Genomic DNA, 18,003 nt, shown 5'->3' with positions numbered 1-18,003 from the left:
CCCTTCAGCTTGAATGTGAGCAAAGGGCAGAACCATGATTTTCCTCAAAAAATAACTTGAGGAAACATTGGTTGAGTTGGTCAGCTCAAGTGGACAATCAAGGTCATGGGGATTTTCACCTGAGAAGCTTTAAGTAAGAGCAGTTACTTAGCGTTTAGCCAAAATGTCTCTATATAATATTTCAAGATTATCTAACCCAGAGTACTATTAAAAATTAACTTCCTTAGATTGATGCAATTAACTGAATGGTGCATTTGCCTTTTAGCTAATGATAACCTGTAAGAATTTGACCAAATTCTGATCGTAGAAGCATTGGTCAGAATCCATACTTCCCAAAGTTAAACAGAGAGCAGGACTAATCCTCTGTTAGAGCCCTCCTACTTCAGAGAGATCGTGAATATGCTTAACCCTTTCAAAATTTTCTTCAAGTTACTAAGTTCTCTGTTCAGAGAGCCGCTCCAGAGTACTTCCCTGTGTTACTCCCATATTGCAGGTGTTCCAAAAAGAACCCTCTCTGAGATCCTCCCACTTTCTATTGGGAAGGTGGCAAAGTCTTGACACATTTTTGCTTGAAAAACAGAAAAACTACATCATGACTTTTCTGACAACCCAATATTAAGCATTAATACTAAACAAGGGATATTGTAAATGTCGCATAAGTTCACAGGAATCTACATTGATTTGATGAAATGTAGCCCAAAAGTGACTCGGAAGCACAGAGGAAAGTCAATAAAACCTTCCCACAGTCCTTGGCTTATTGCCAGCAGTTTCCCCTTGAGGAGGAGGGAGTGCAGTAACCTGTTATAAAAGACTCTGTGCCAAAATCTCATCTGCTCCTTGTAGATCAAGGTGAACTCCAGACCCATCCTGACAGAGACTGAGCCCAGAACTGACATGCCATGTAGGTAACTGTCTTATTAGTTAGCAACACCATATTTTAGAGAAAAGATAGTTCTGGGAGGGGGTAAAAATTGTCATTAGCCATTAACTGCACCTGAGTCAAACCACAAGGGATTCATTTGTGGCGTTATCAAGGTAAATGGTTTCCAGATCTGAACAGACTTTCTATAAAGTTCAAATTAATAGTTTCCGAGCGGTTTCAAGTGCCTTAATTTTTTTCTTTGCTTTTTTGCTCTGCTCTCTTATTAACACTCTTTATCTTTAAAGGATGTTATTCAAGCCATCAAGGAAACTGCATTTGTCACATCTGAATATCCTGTAATTCTCTCCTTTGAAAATCACTGCAGGTATAATGATCATTCTACTCCCAAGTCTCGAAGCATTGTTTCTCCCCATCCCCTATTCTGCTCTGTGTCTTTTTAAATAACCAAATAGGAACAGTCTGTTTTGTGAAGTGATGTGATTTTGTGAAACAGCATTTGACCTGTCAAAGGCAGGGAGGGACTCTTTGGTTTCCCCCCCCCCCAAAAAAAAATGAATCTGCTTGCCCCCACCTCTAAAATAAAACAGACCAAGTGATTTTGATGTTTTAGAGATGCTTCCTCTAAACAACATGCCAGAACAGGACACCTTGCTCAAAGCTGCACAGAGTTAGAGGATTTGGCAATATCTGTATGAAATCAACTTTCATGACCTTGAAGACCACTGTCTGTTCTGTTTACCAGCTTTCAGTCTAGGGACATAATCCAATTAAGCTACTGTGGTCGAGTTTGTGATATTTGTATCTCACATATCAAGAGCACAGTCTTGATTTTCCAAGTGGGCATTTCTCATCACCAAGTGGGAGTTTATAATCATCTAGAAATGGATGTTTCTTATTCTCATACAGTCAATGGTTGTTTGAATTTACAAATGCCAGTTCTTTTTCTCCAGCAAATATCAACAGTACAAGATGTCCAAGTATTGTGAAGATCTATTTGGGGATCTCCTGTTGAAACAAGCACTTGAATCACATCCAGTAAGTATTTTTAGCAAACCATATTTCTAACGTGAATGGACTTGTTTGAATTTATTTCTAAAGGTTCAAGTATTTCTGGACAACTGATGTAAAATAAAGTTCTCTGCATTTATTTAAATGCATTGGTACAGAAAGCTTTCATCACACTTTAGAGGAATACCTAGAAGGCTCATAAAATAAACATTTCTATTTGGTGTGGAAGGTTGAAGGATGTCTGTGGTTTCTGAGATCTCTGTTCCAAAATTTCGTAAAATTCTCATTGGCCAGGAGTCTAGACTCAACCGCCATTCTTAACTTTAGTTCTGTGTTAGGACTTCCTGAGTGAACTGTTACCAGTACCTTTGCCACAGACCCATTCAAGGATTCTGATTTAATCAACCCAAGGTCAAGTGTGAGCATGATGCTTTTTCAAAGCTCTCCACATAATTCAGATATGCATCCAGGATCAGCACTCCTCAGAACCTATTGCTAAGGGGAGTCCCTAGATTGAAGGCCACAAGAATTTCAAGTCCCAACTCCAAACTAAGTTGGGCAGTGTTTAATAGATACATTATTGAACTTCATTTTCAGAACTTCTAATTCCTTCATAAAGCAGAAATTTTTAACCTGTGACCCCTGGATAGGCTCTGTGGGGTCTATAAATTTATCCTAACTGCATACAGCTTTTTATAAAATTATTCCAGAGAGTTCACAGTTTTACAAGGATCCGCAACTGAGTGATTAAGATCCATTCTCACAAGATATCATGAGTAGTAAGACAGCTAATGGAATTAAAATATAAAACACTCTCAATAGTCTAATATGTTTTCCTGCTCTCAACAACCAGCTTCTAATGGGCCCAAATATGGTCACAGGCGGTAGCAGCAAACATCAAAATGACAGACATGAAAGAAGGTGCTTTTTGTTGCCTGTGAACCCATCAGGTAGTTTGACAGCCAGCTTTTTCAGGCATGCATCTATGGGAACTGAAAAAGACATAGGAGATGGGGATGTTTGCACCTTGTCTCTCACCTCCTAATTCTCCACTGCTGCAGGTATCCTGTCCCTCTTCTTGTGTCCCTGCACATTGGCCTGGCTTTTGACCAACTGCATCTGTAGCTTTTCTCTGAGTATGAGCTTTGGTCATTGGAGTCTGCTTTGCCATATGGGAAAGACAGTCAGAAGTTCCAGAGAATTCACCCCCCCTCCCCACTGCTCCCTCCCTTTCCAGGAGAGCAAACTCCCTGGTTTCCAGGGCTCCCCCAGTGATCACTTGTCTGTTAACATGTGAAAAAGAGGAGAAGTGGCTTTCACTTTCCCATTCCTGAGTTGGAGCTTCATGGGGTTGGCCCCAAAAAACGGGTGTATTCATCCTTGTCTCATAGATGGATCCTAAGGAAACCCAAACTAAGAATAATCTCTCAGTTTATAAATGCAATTGATTTATTTCTCTTAGCCCTTCTGTTCATTTTTTTAGGTTGGGCTAAAGAGATTGTTTGTGGACCACTGCCTGCTTTGTGCGGGGTGGTCTCCACATACGTGAAAGGTGTAGGGAATACATGGAAGTAAAAACTGGTTCCTGAATGAAAGAGCTTTCAGGCTTGGGGAGGAGGGTGAGGAGGTGTCAAAGCCCCAAAATACAAAAACATAAATTAAAAAAAAGGACCTGTGATGTGGGCAGTATTTATTGGAGATGTCCAAGTTCAGGAGCAAACCCTGGGAAACATAGCAGGTATGGTAAGCTTCCCAGAGGAAGAAGAATTCAGCAAAGCTTATTGGAATAGAAGATAGCCATATGCATAGTGTTTTGTGTGTCATACATGAGATAGCATTAGTTTCAAAATGAATGGGTATGTGGAAAAGTGGAGAAGTTAGTGATTAGACAGGTAGGAGGGTATAGAGACAAGCAGGCAGGGGGATAGGGAATGGATGAATGGACATAATGCAGTTCTGTGGATCAAAGTTAATAAAAGAAAGGGACACCTTGTTTAGACATAAATGTAAGGAAATGCAACCACTGTAGAGATCAAATTTCAGTAATTAGAATCACTCCATTCCTTGTTCCCTTCTGAGCCCACAAAACCACAGTCCCAAATACTGAGGTTGGTTCAGCCTACTAACTGTACAGCCCAACTTCAGGGGGATCAGAGAGCCTCTCTCAACTTCTTCCTGATACATCCTGCTCTGACCTAGCTGTCACAATGAGTCCTTGTATTTATGCTGACAGGGGGCAAGGCCTGGGGTCTGAGGTTGCGTAGATGCCCCTCCTCTGACAACATCCCTAGGTGGAACCCTTATGAACCTCAGGAGACTGGATTTCAAGTTGTAGCATTAATCTGAGGCAAAGTTAGTGGCCCTGGGCTCTTTTGGGTTGAAGAATGAAAATATAAAACTGCTGACTGCCATCTAGTGGATGCTGGATTGTATGACACTCAGGCCTCCTCAATGTTTTCTGGTCACGGAATGGAGAAGCACAACCTTTATTAATTCAGCCTTTTCTGTTTTTCTCTAGCTCGAACCAGGCAGACCCTTGCCATCTCCCAATGACCTCAAAAGAAAGATACTCATCAAAAATAAACGGCTGAAACCCGAAGTTGAAAAAAGTACGTCAAATATCCACATCCTTGGGTGGAACGGAAGGTTACATCCATTGCGTGTTTGGACAATTCACCTTTCTAGAATGAAATACATTTAAATGTGCTAGTTTGGCAGGGAGAAGTGGGACATAGAGGTGATGTTGCAGGTACCTTTGAGAGCAAAGTTGCTACATTTCCACATCAACTCTTACCTTCTGTGAGGAAGCATCTCACATATTCATATATCAGAATCAGAAGACTTCCTTGGGTCCCAAGGAAAAATGAGAAATAGGAAGAACATTTTAGACATTATCAAGAGATAAGTCACTGGTACGTTGTCATTTTACACTCTAAACTTTTGTGTAAAAGTTTCCCTTAGTGTTTTGCCAGTGTGTTAACGTCAATATAAGGATCTCAGGTGAGAGAGAGAGAGAGAGAGAGAGAGAGAGAGACTGTGTGTAGAAAGACCAAAAGGAAAGTTCTTTCATATAGATATCTCTCCCTGTATTCCCCTAGGAATACAGGTATTCCAGGACAGGACATTTTCTTTGCAAATGTTTTGTTTGACCAAATCTCTTAGTTCAGGACATCAGTAGAATCAAATATTGCTATAGTTGCATTATGTTTTTATCCAGATATTATAAAATAATTTTTTTCATTTCATTAAATAAAGTTTACTACAAAAGGAAAATTAAAGTGAAGGACAATAAGAGAAAATAATAAAATAGCACTAAATTGTATATTTCTCACATATATATATATATATATACACATATATATATGTTTTAACACAATTAGGAAAATCATGTTGAGTAATCTTTAAAATTTTTTTAATCCAGCAAATTACGTGGGCTTCACCCAGGAGGATATAACTCCACATACTAAATTTAATTCTATACAGAATTTATTGTGTGGACTATAGCAGAATCTAACGAGTCCCAGAGTTAATGAATTTTCATTACTATTGAAATAAAAATAATAAACATGCTTGAATATATTTTGTGCATTGGTGCAGCCTTCTCTTTCAAATCAGTTGGGATAGTTAGAGTTGGCCAAAGCCCATCCAATCCGTGTTGGACCGTGCCCTGCTATACTGTCACAAAGTTGTCCACCTTCCATTCCCTGGAGATTTTTCATAGTTTCTGACTGTAACCTGAGTTCTATCAGTTGCCTGAAATCTTGTCAGTCCCAGATGAACATGCCTCTTTTCGGTCAATTTATCATAATTGTTTATAACTCCTGGTCTCCACCTTATTCTCTGAACTTTGGGCTTTTATTACCAAGCACTACATCTTTTACAGTGACTGAGCTTCCCCTCTTTAGCCTGTGACTGTAATTTGGGCCCGTTCACCGCATTCCAGCGGCCCTTCCTCCTGAATGCATGATGCTCCCTGAGAAGCCTGACCGTCTGCAGTGGGGAGGCAGTAGCCACTGCACAGTTCAGGGACACAGCCCATCGGCGTCCAGACGATACATTTCCTTTCTCTCTTCTTTCCTTCTCAGTATTGATCTTAAAGTCCAGGCTTACCAAGGATCTAACATCTATCACTGTCTCCTTCTTTGCTGGCTTTTCATAACAGAGCAGCTTGAAGCTTTGAAAAGCATGATGGAAGCTGGAGAATCTGCAGCCCCAGCTAACATCTTGGAGGATGACAACGAAGAGGAAATAGAAAGTGGTGAGTTGGGCTTCTTTTTTTTATTCTTATCTTACTTAAAATAAGAAAGCAAACTTGTCTAGGTAGAACATTTTATGTAATGTGACATTTTTATTTGTATTTATCTTTTTTGTGTAAAAGAACTGGGGTGTATGCCAGAGATTCAGGGGGTGAGAGAATTCACCGGAGACAGAGTGAGGAGCAGAACAGGTGGATCTATTAAGAAACACTGCTGAGGGGAGCAGTGGGCAAGACAGGAGGGGTCTGCTGAGCCATATATGGTTAGCTCCCTGGACAGGGATTGAACGAAAGCTGGAATGGTGATAGTTCTGAGACTTTAACCCCTAGGCCACCAGGGGCGACTGTCATTTTGCTTCTTAAGAGACAGATGTGCCTATCACCAACTTTAATCTTTAGTACTTTTTGCTATATTTCCAACTACTATATTGCGTCCAATTCACCCAGGCACTAGAATTCAGCAACAGCATCATCTCCTGTTGTTAATACATTCAGCTATTCAGCAAAAAGTCACAACCAGAGAATCCTTGCAGCATTTTTTATTAAAGGGAGGGATTAGAGTAAAAGGAACATTTTACAATCACTTTCTATGAGCATAAAAATGAACATTAGTGTTTTTAGTGATGATCAGAGTGAGACAAGTTACAAGGCAAAGAAAATGGGTAGAGATGCTCAGGTAATTGTGTTTTTTGCACATACCAGTCACAAGTAAACTGGAAACTCAGTCGGTATTAAAATTTCAAGTTGCAGCTGCTTCAAATAACCAGCTCGCCAGAATTACCTATGTAGGTAATTGTAGTATTGGCAATCTTATTTAAAATATTTGAATACTGGCTATTATTAGCTTCCATTATCCTTTGTCTGTGTAGCCACAGCCATAATGTTTGGATTTAAATGAGTCCTTTGAAAGGTTTGGGATATTTTTAGAAAATCATTTGCTTAATATGTATCATGAGAATTGATTCACGAAATGACTTGAACTTACATTGTGTGTCTGTTGGGTAGACAGAACCTTGAATTCATAGTCTGTTCACTGGATAATTTAGAAATACTCATAAACTTCATTGTTTACAAACATCTAAAAATACAAGAGAAGATGTTAGGAAAGTGTAGTGTTATATATAGAAACCTAAAAGCTCAGGGACTTAACTATAACCATATTCACAATCCCCTACGAAAGACCAGTGGCTGCAGGACAGGCTTTATAAACAACAATTTATGTTGCATGTCCAAACTGTGGGTTCAGCCCCACTCCCAGAGAAAAGTCATAATGACTTTCACAAATTTTACATGACTGGTAGGGCTTCAGAGGACAAAGTTCTATCAGTGGATACCTAGTACTATGTAACACACCACCCAAAAGTCAGGTACTTGGAAGATGCTATCTCTCCTAGTTGGGTGGATCATCCTGTTCCAGGTTGGTGGTTCTTCAGTTTCTCATGTACTTGCCAGGTGCCTAGTGTCACCTACGGGAAATTAGACCTGTTGTCCAGGTTGACTCCATTGCATGCTGCCAGCTGCTGCTGGCTGTCTTCTGGGGGTTTAGTGCCCCACCAGAGCAACCTTGTGCGACCTCCACGTGGTCAGAGCTTCTCCCAGTATAGTGGCCAAATTCCTTGATGAGACACCTCAAGAGTCGTGACCTAGTAGGGCGGAACGTAGAAGCTGCTAAACTATTTAGAGCTATGCCTACAATTGATATATCATCACTTCCTCTATATTTTATTAATCAAAATAGCCATAGGACCCCCCCCCAAGTTCAAGGAGGTAGATGAGTGGCAAAATCATGTTGTGGGCGAGCCTGTGGGAAGGCAGCTATTATCGCAGCTATCTTTGGAAAGTGCAGTCTTCCTCAATGCCTAATATTTTATTGGTTTTGCAAATCATGTAAATAAGATTTAAGGATAAAATCATAAATGGACATGTTTCAAAAGATAAATAAAAACATGAAAAGGTAAAATACGTAAAATCAATTTAGCTTAGGCTAGGTTACCTAGATGAAAATCCAAACTAAGATTTTATTAGATGCTAAGACAAGCTGCAGAATAATGAATAAATTAACTTACAAGACTTGGTAACAACTAACATTCTTGTGTCAACTGTGGATCAAACAGTTCATATTTACTGCCTCATGGAATCTTTCTACAACCGCAAAATAGGTATGATTACACTCATTTTCAGGTGAGAACACTGAAGCTTAACAAGGTAGCATACTTCACACAGGATCTCACAGCTGTGAGCAGCTGCACTCAAGTTCTGTCCCAGAATAGCCAAAGTCCAAATTAGTGCTCTTCTACTATACAGGACTTAAAAGAAATATGCTAAATGGTTGTCAAAATATTTTTTTAAAGCAAAGACTATAGCTAATGAAAGTAAAAGGTGTGAAATCTCTGCACACTTATTAATCTAAAATGAGGTTCAGTATGATTTCACTTATCACTCTTAAAGGTACTTTCCCACCTTTTATGTGTATGTTAATTATGCCTACAAACAAAGAAATATTGCTTCTAGTGGTTCTGTTATTCCAAAATATACTCACGGTTTTAATTCAGTTTTAGAGGAAATGATTATGTGGGAGAACACACAGTAGTAATGTAGCTAAGAGGACAGAATCATCTACCAGAATCTCTCCTTAAGGGCATAGAAGCTCTACTACATCAGATACATCTATATATGACTTTTAGATTTCCGCAGTAATACTTGGATTTAGTTCTGGTCAAACAGTTGGTTGTAACTTTGTGGCAACACAGTATGATCCTATTAAATATGAATGACTAAAGTCTCTAATTTAAATACTTCAGGACACGAGGCAAGAGGGGACTGCAGGCTGTAGATAATAGAAAAGGCTCTCCATGAGAAAACATGGAGGCATTAGACAAGATTTAGATTCAGAGGAGCAATGGGAAATAGCAAAATCATATGTGGATGAGGGTACCTCTGTGCACACCTGTACACTCAAAATATGGTGGCATTCACCCAGAGAACACTTTAAAGATTTTTTTTATTATCTGTACCTGGCTGGGACACATTCATTGACTTCAAGTAATTTACATCTAGCTGGATAGCATAGACAAGAAATAAAGGAATTGTAATTTAACAGTGATGGCAGGAAGTTTCAAACTTTTGGTTACAGACTGTAGGTGATGAAAACCCGTTGTCATGTTAAGGTTGTTGTGCTAAAGTTCTGGAAGAATCTAGTTTCATGTCTGACTCTATGAGTACACACTTATTAAACTTATCTCTAACTCTATCTCCTCAACTACAAATTGAGGACATTGGAGGACATTATTTCAAGACCCGTTCCAGCTCCTGATCCTTTTTCTCCTAGCCAAAACCTATATGACTTTTTTTTTTTAAATCCTCAGCTTCCAGAATATCCCTTTATCGGTATATCATTTCCAAAAATTGAGGGTCTGTTTCTCTGGCCTCACCTTCTCCCCATAATGGACCAGCATCTTACAGAGAGTAGCCCCTCAAGAAAGTTTGAATCTCAGAAATCATCAATTGAATGACACCCCTATTTTATCATACTAAGAAAGAAAAATGCTTCCAGTTAATTATAAAATGCTGTTGATTGAAAGATTACAACATCAGAATTATTGAAATGTGAAAAATATTACACCTTGGAATCAGTGAAATCATTTTTCATTTACTTCAGTCCATGTGTTCTCCTTTGCACATTTTAAACATTTTTTTAAATATTTCCAATTGTTATGGAACTATACATCTTCCTTGTAAGTAGAAATTCAAATGTATGCTCAAATGCCATTTCATAGTCTTTTTTTTTTTTTTTTTTACATTATATGTCTTCCTGTCTTGCATTGTGAGAATGTGGATTTGTTTTGGCCTTGGCTGTCTGATCACTATGAGTTGTCTTGATTTTGACTAGTTCTTAGACAGATTCCTGACCTGGAATTTCCTGCCAATTGGGAATCACAGGAAACCAGATCTCACACCTAGCTGTGCTCATTTTCAACTGGTGAACCTTTTTCCACCAATAGTCTTGCATGGAAACACCGACAGCTTTCACCACTTTCTTGGACCAAAGGACAGCGGGCCTCTGTGCCTTCTTCTCTAGCCTGGGCACCAGCTTAATGAGCATGCATTTCCAGGTCCCTGCCTAGCCTGAGCCTGAAGGCTGATTTCCGAATCTTACACACCTGACAAATGGCTCACAGAAGCCATTTTTTATATCATACCACTCTAGGCCACATGCCGTTAGGCCCACACAATTCAAGTAGACATTTAGTCTCTTTTTCAAACGTATTAAATGTATTTTCCTTTTATTTTATCTTCTTATTTTCTTTAGGTCTCATGGAAGATCAAAACACCTTTTGATTAAATATTTGAGACTTTACATTTTAGGGATACTATGCTAGGATCCAAATAATCATTCCCTTGAGAAAATTATATTAAGCATCAAGCATGTCAAAGATCATGCTGGATGCAGAGGAAGTAGGCAATTGTGTGATATGCTCTTTGATCTTGAATAGTTAAGAGGTTACTGAGAGTATTATTTGTAAAAAGAAAAGAAATTTGCATCTGTGTTTCAATTTTCTTTTTTTGTTTGTTTGTTTTAAAGATTTATTTATTTATGCATACAAGAACTAGGGGACATGCCAGCAGTGTGCAGGTGAGAGGAATCACCAGACAGTGGGGAGCAGAACAGGCAGATTAACAAAGTACACTGCTGAGGGGAGCAGCTGGTGAGGCAGCTGTGCCTTGTGGGTCAGCTTCCTGGCCAGGGATCAAACTCATGCTGCCACTAGTAGCAGCTAGCTTCATAGTGCTGCGCTTTAACCCATTGTGCCACCAGGGAGGACCTCTGTTTCTGTTTTCTTTTAACTTCCTTCTTCTCGAAAGGTGTGCATGGTATACCTACCCAAGATTATAAAAGTCTGACTATTTGGTATAAGTTGATTTCATGGAGTTTCTTTTCATCTTTCAACAGCTGACCAAGAGGAAGAAGCTCACCCTGAATACAAATTTGGAAATGAACTTTCAGCTGATGACTTGGGTCACAAGGAAGCCGTGGCAAATAGTGTCAAGAAGGTCAGCATCTTAGTGTTCCTTTCTCTTCATGACTCTCCAGAGGTAGCAGCTGTTAGAAAACTTTAGAAATGTCATGCTGCAAGAGAATTAAATAACCTATAATTTCCCTTCGAAATTGGCTGACCACGATCCAGATCTGAGACATTTCATCAAGTCAGAAAGGGCTTTTAAATGAGTCGTTCATCACGCCCATATGGGTCAGCTTTCCAGTGTCCTTGAAGTACTATCATTTATTGCTTTACTAGAATTGAGTGGTGTGACGACAGCAGCATCAGTAACAGAGCTTAGCCTGTTGAAACCATTAGAAATTTCATCCTCCCAGTTAGATCTTCTCCCTCCTAATATAATAGAGGATCCATCTAACCATTTGGTCAATAAAAATAGTTACTGTGTAGAGACTATATGCCCGACACAGTCTAGGATCAAAACACACATGCTTCTTGCTCTCAAGAAGCTGTTGACCCAATGAGAGTCAGTGGGTAAGGAGGAGACAGACAATAAGCAAATAATTGCATAATTACAATGTACAACAAGTGTGCTCATGAAAGTGAAAAAGGAAACTAAAGTAGAGAATGGTGTGGTGGAGGGGAAAAGGAAACCAGAACCCAGAGGGTCAAATGGAGGTGTAACTCCCTGCAGAGGAAGGCAGCAGTAAGTAGGAAGACGGTGTGAAGAGGGCACTGGCTGAGGGGTGGTGGCACAGGTGAGGTTGGACAGGAAGGTGGGAACTACGAGATGCCAGGTTTTCAGGTCACTACAAGAAATGCAAATGTTAATTTAAGTGAATTGAAATATTCTAAGGAAGGGAGCAAAGTGAGTCTGGGTTTTTACAGATTGCTATAGTTAGCATACAGAAACAAGTTTCGAAGGAAGCAAGAGGAGATACAGGAAAAAATAACTAGGATAGGCTGCTGCACCATGCCACCCCTGCCTAAGTTAGGTGGTAGGAACAGGACAGAGTTGGGTAAAGATGCTCTGGCAGTGAGCAGCTTTCTGCCCACCTGTATGTATGCAGGTGCCTCTGTTTTTCCATTTCCTTTTCCTAATAAACCTCTCCTTTTATAATGTACCAAAAAAAAAAAGATATTAAGGAAGCAAAAGTGATTCAACTTACTGATGGATGGAATGTGGGAAGTAACATGTGTATTGACTCACTGAAGAGTGACTATTCATGCTTATTGTCCTTTCCACACATTATTTCCCAAGGCCCATGACCCACTCACTAATTAAATCACTAAAGGCAGCATCTAATTGAGGAGAAACTGTCACCAAGGAGGTGCTAAGATTGGCATTTCTGATGTATACAGCAGTTAGGCCATCAGACCCTTCTATACTTGTTTTTGTCCATGACTTATGTCAAATAATTTTCCCATTTTATTAAAGATTTATTTATTTATGCATACAGAACTGGGGTACAAGCCAGAAGTACAAGGGCAGTGAGAGGATTCTGCGGAGACAGATTGGGGAGGAGAACAGGCAGATCGACAAAGTACACTGCTGAGGGGAGCAGCAAGCGGGTCAGGAGAGGTCTGCTGTTCCATGTGGGTGACCTCCGGGACTGGGGATCGAACTCACACTGAAGTAGCTGCTGCTACCTTGCAGTGCTGCATCCTTGCCCATTATGCCACCAGGAAGAGTCCAATTTTCCCATCTTAACAAATAAAGAGAACACTAAGCTGATATGTTTACTTGATTTCTTACATAGGACTGGATAATAAATTTAGAATCTTGCCCTTTAGAGAAGACAATAAATTACTATTTTTTTTTTCTGAATTAGACTTCAGGTGACCTTGAACATGAAAACAACAACAAGGTAATAAGTAATTCCCTCATGAGTTGTTTTCATCGTGACACACCACATAGTGAACGTGCTGTCATAGTGACTACTGTCATAGTGACAGTACTCAGGGCTGTCACTCTACCCCCAACCCCATGGGATTGCAGGTTCACTGCGTATAGTTATAGTTATATATTTGAGACACCTGATTATAAGCAAGAATTCATAAGAAAGAATCTATCATAGCAGTAAAATGATAAAATCATTAAGCAATGTTAGTAGTAAATAAACCAGAAACTAACAAGATTTTCCTAAAAAAAAGTTACTTAGAACAACTGGGCATTTTCTTACTTAGAATTAGATCTTATTAATAGAAAAGGAGCACACATAATCATCAATACGTAGAATTAAAAATAAGAATGACCTACCAGGTCAGAAAATCCCTGTACTCCAGCAAAATGAAAAGGTGATCTTGGTTCTGATTACTCTGATATGCAGAAATATCAGAGTAATATTTCACTCTGTGCACCTTCTAGAATTTTTATTTAATGTAATTTACATCTTTAGATTCTTTTATCCTGTCAAAATTACTCATGATATCAAAGTGGTCTTATTCAGTACAGTATATGGTTTATTACTGTCATGAGACAGATAGCAGTCACAAGCAGAATTTGCCTTATAAGTTGATGCCCATATTTCAGAGCTTCAGAAAATATCTTCTTACTCTCTGTAGGGGACAATCGTATTTGCAGTGAGGTCATATGTTCTTTCTGCCTGATTATTAATTTTGGAATAATTAAGGATAAGTCTCATGTCCTCTTACTCATAAAATGTGTGTTAAATTATCTTGTTCTGGAATTTCATGTGGTTTAGGTCACAAAAAAGTGTTTACATTTGGTCCCTGCTATTAGCTAAGTAGATGAGACTGGGTGGTTTTATTCCTCAAGGCCTCAGCCTTCTCTTGTGCTAGTGGGTCAGACTCCAGTCTTTTCCACATATGATTACTGACGCTAATGAGGTTGTATATTTAAGAGGTCAGCCTGAGAGGAACTGAGACCAGCAGGGTGGGGCAACTGGAAAATTCACACGGTACAGTGATTTTGAGCCGTATAGGAACAGGAGGAACAAAACAGCTCCCAGAAAAATAGTAGGGTTTTGCTGAAAGGTTGCTGAGCCAACCACCACCTACACTAAGATCCAGTTACAGGATAATTAGGGAACAGAACTACCACTACGAAACTCCCTGGCCACCTGGTGCCTAATCGACAATGTGGCACATTGGGCAGCAGAGTCTGATAGTCTATTGTCATGGACAGAGCTGGAGTAAATGGGCACCCTCCCTTGCACCTCCTGCTGCTGCCAGTACTTTCCTCTTGCTTCGATAAATCCACACCTGTTTGCTATCACGTTTGGTGTGGTGGCTGTTACTCCTCAACCCGCGTACACACCCGGAACCATGAGCACCCACTCTCCTGGCAACCTCAGTACCTGTACATGGTACTGCTATTCCTCAAGAGAGGGACCAAATGACCCCCTGTCCTTAGGCGGCAGGTAAGGACATATGAAAAGCGGATTTTAAAAAACTCCAAACTATGTTGAGTAATTGTCTCATAGCAGTGAGACAATTTATTAGTCACAGCAGGGTGATGATTTAGAATGCTCAAATTGTAAAATCACCGGCCAAGACAGTCTGACCATTTTTTTTAAATGAGCAACTTGATTTGTGTGGCTAAGCAGTGCAGAAAACGTAGCTTTCCAAAGTTCTGAACAAAATGTCCATCACCCTTGAAGGCATTATTTTTGGTGTTGATTTTGTTGATTGTGTTCAGATTGATCAAGAAATGAATTAATTTATCTTTTCTCCTGTAGGTGAAATAATTCATTTTCAGTATGTCTTATGTAGGGATTATTTAAGAATAAGTGTTTCTTAAACACACACACACACACACACACACACACTGCCTCTGTATGTGGCTTAAATTCTAGAGCAGTGTTAAGCAAAATATAGTCCCAAACAAGGCAAATCATTAGCATCTGGCCAGTAGTTGGAAATGCAAATTCTTGATTTTCATCACAGTCTTACTTCATTAGAAACTGAGTGTTTAGTAAGTGTTCCCTTTAGGAATCTGATGTATGCTCAAGTTTTTGTTTTTTTGTTTGTTTGTTTGTTTGTTTTGCACCTTCATTTGTGAAAATACGAATATTACTGGCTATAACATAGTTCATAGCCTTGCTCTGAATCTCAATCATAGTTTATTACCTTAAAGTTCTTGAAAATCTATAAGATTACCCAAAGTTATGAGTTTACATCTTGTTCCTTTTGTACTATTTGGAGGTATGGAAAACAGTAACCTTTACAGTTATCCTTTATCCACTGAGAAAGAAAAAAGCTTTTACCTTTCCATTTGTGGGTGCAGCTCATCCTGAGTGAGGCAGTCCATGGCTTTTATCTGTGAAACCCACTGAAGTCACTGACATGCATTTTCCCTTCCTTGTGCTTGCAGGGGTTGGTTACTGTAGAAGATGAGCAGGCATGGATGGCATCTTATAAATATGTAGGTGCCACCACTAATATCCACCCATATTTGTCCACAATGATCAACTACGCACAGCCTGTAAAGTTTCAAGGTTTCCATGTGGCTGAAGGTAACACCAAGTGTTATATGCTATCATCTTTTGTCTGCTTTTCTTTTATGATACCGATGAGCTCTGACCTGACTTGGGGTTTTTTTTGTTGTTGTTGTTTTGATTTTTTGTTTTTTGTTTTTTTCTTCCTCTGGGCACTGGGACTGCATCACCTCACTTCATTTTTTGTTTCCCTAACCACACACTTTGTGTTGTCATTCCCAGCATTATCCACAGGGTGGCTCTGAGAGACTGCAGATTTATTGGAGACCTCGCTTTATTATACAGGAGTGTAATTTCTTGAGTTAGATATACCTCATGAACCTCTCTTTTCATCAAAAGCTGGTCTTCAAATAAACAGAAGGAAAAAAAGTGTTTTAAAACTTTTCATAATCATTCATGAGCTTCCTTGGAAAGCTGTCACCACCATCATCTCCACCACCATCATCATCCCTATATATTTCCGAGCTGACTGCAAGTGGCAGTTGGTGTACATACACATCACTCATTTAATGACTCTGAATTTAATTCATCACATTGTTTTCAAGTCATCTGTCTCCATCTGTCCGTCATTAATGGAAGTATGGCCTACCAATGTAATAATGTAACATCTGCTGCCAAAGTCTTGTGGTTCAGAATGTAATTATATTTATTGTCTTTCTTTGAAGGTTTGATGACAGGGTATCTGAGTGCAACTTTGTTTTTCTTTACAGATCGAAACATTCATTATAACATGTCTTCTTTTAATGAGTCGGTGGGTCTAGGCTACTTGAAGACACACGCCATTGAATTTGTGAAGTATCCTTATGTGTTTATTAGAAGGGAGTAGTTGGTGCACTAGACAGAAGACTCTGAAATAGAGAAATAGTTAATACATGATTGTGATTGTAGAATTAATAATATGTGTGAAAAGCCACAACAGCTGTGAAAATCAGTCCAAATATGAATTATATTTAAAACGTACACAGTGAGATGAGATTTTTCTCTTCACCATCATTTGTAAATGCGGTAATCTGCTCTTTGTTGTCTACTTGTTTGTCATTGTTGAACTAGACCTTTGTTGTTTATTATTGCCAGGATACTCTTTTTCCCATTTTCCTTAATAAATTACACAGTTATAACAAACGACAAATGAGTCGAATTTACCCCAAGGGAGGCCGAGTTGATTCCAGTAATTACATGCCTCAGATTTTCTGGAACGCTGGCTGCCAGATGGTTTCACTGAACTATCAAACCCCAGGTAGGAGGTGATGCCCAGTGACCTCAAATTCCATGAGGAAGCATTGGCAGGATGGTGCCAGAAGTTGCCCTCAGTTGGCAGTGGGCATTTTTAAAGGAATCAGACATATGGCAAAGCAATGTGTTGTTGGATTTATATAATGGTGAGCGATTAAAAACCCAAAACAGAGCCATAGAACAATGGTAAAACATAATATTTGTGTTTAAAATTCATTTTCTTTCATAAATGCCATGACTACTCTGTTAAGCATTTGCGCCCCTTTTTACAAAATATTTCTTTCTTTTTAAAATTTGTTTTTAGTTATGTGTACAAAGTACATACACCTCCTATGCAGACCCAAAGTGCAGGGAGTGAGAGTAATCACCAGACACAGAATGGGGAGCAGAAAAGGCTGATTGACTAAAATACACTGGTGAAGGGAGCAGTGGGTGGGAGAGGCAGGAGAGGTCTGCTGGGCCATGTGGGTTCATTCCTGGCCTGGGAAGGAACTCTTGTGGGGGATAGAACCCTTGCCTCAGTGGCTGGCTAGATTGATAGTGCTGAGACTTTAACCCCTGCGCTACCAGGGAGGCCCCAAAGTTTTCTTATTTTTGGATCAAACTTATCTCATTTCCAGAGACACACTGAGAAGAATGCGAATATCTTTACATAGTATGTCTAAGATTCTTTTCTCCTTTAGAAAGTATCCTTCCCAAAGATACTCAGCAGGTAACAAGAAATGACCCTGTATTTTGGAGTAGACTTTGCTAATGTGGTGCTTAAGGACTTACATAATTTTAAACAATACTAATCTATAATGTGATCCACCAAAGTGTACTGAAAGACAGATTTCTAACATAAATGATCTTCCCCATTGGGAAGAGACAGGACATTTTTATAAAGGCCACAAGTTTATTCACATTCCGTGCTTAATTCCCCATCGTGGTCCTTAAAATGGGTAAAACCAAACACTGAAATTGTTTTCTTGTTCGGTTCTTTGCTGTGTAGATTAGGAACATTTCCTTTTCTAGTGCATCTACCAGTCACTGAGAATCTTGTCTACCTTTCTGTGATGGAAACGACTGAGAAAGGCACTTTGAGTTTTATCCTGTTGGTGTGAAGATGAGCTGACTCTATCACCACCAGTCTCTCCACCTGTTGGAGCATCCTCAGTGATCTTTGGA

At 39.4% G+C, this 18,003-nt stretch overlaps 1 protein-coding gene across 1 annotated transcript in view; it reads left to right on the top strand.

Annotated features, from left to right (window-relative positions):
* Positions 1–18,003, top strand: part of PLCB4 (phospholipase C, beta 4) — a 322,936-nt gene that overhangs the window by 260,767 nt on the left and 44,166 nt on the right. The window contains exons 15-22 of the mRNA XM_004687176.2: positions 1,168–1,247; positions 1,834–1,918; positions 4,410–4,500; positions 6,054–6,149; positions 11,098–11,198; positions 15,480–15,621; positions 16,314–16,398; positions 16,716–16,840. Of these exons, the coding sequence (XP_004687233.1) occupies positions 1,168–1,247; positions 1,834–1,918; positions 4,410–4,500; positions 6,054–6,149; positions 11,098–11,198; positions 15,480–15,621; positions 16,314–16,398; positions 16,716–16,840 (805 nt within the window). The remainder of the gene's footprint in view (positions 1–1,167; positions 1,248–1,833; positions 1,919–4,409; positions 4,501–6,053; positions 6,150–11,097; positions 11,199–15,479; positions 15,622–16,313; positions 16,399–16,715; positions 16,841–18,003) is intronic.

Source organism: Condylura cristata, unplaced genomic scaffold, assembly GCF_000260355.1.
Source record: "Condylura cristata isolate star-nosed mole 26May11 unplaced genomic scaffold, ConCri1.0 scaffold00022, whole genome shotgun sequence".
Taxonomy (NCBI): Eukaryota; Metazoa; Chordata; class Mammalia; order Eulipotyphla; family Talpidae; genus Condylura; species Condylura cristata.
The sequence above is the reverse complement of the archived record's forward strand: the minus strand, read 5'-3'. Positions and strand labels throughout refer to the sequence as shown.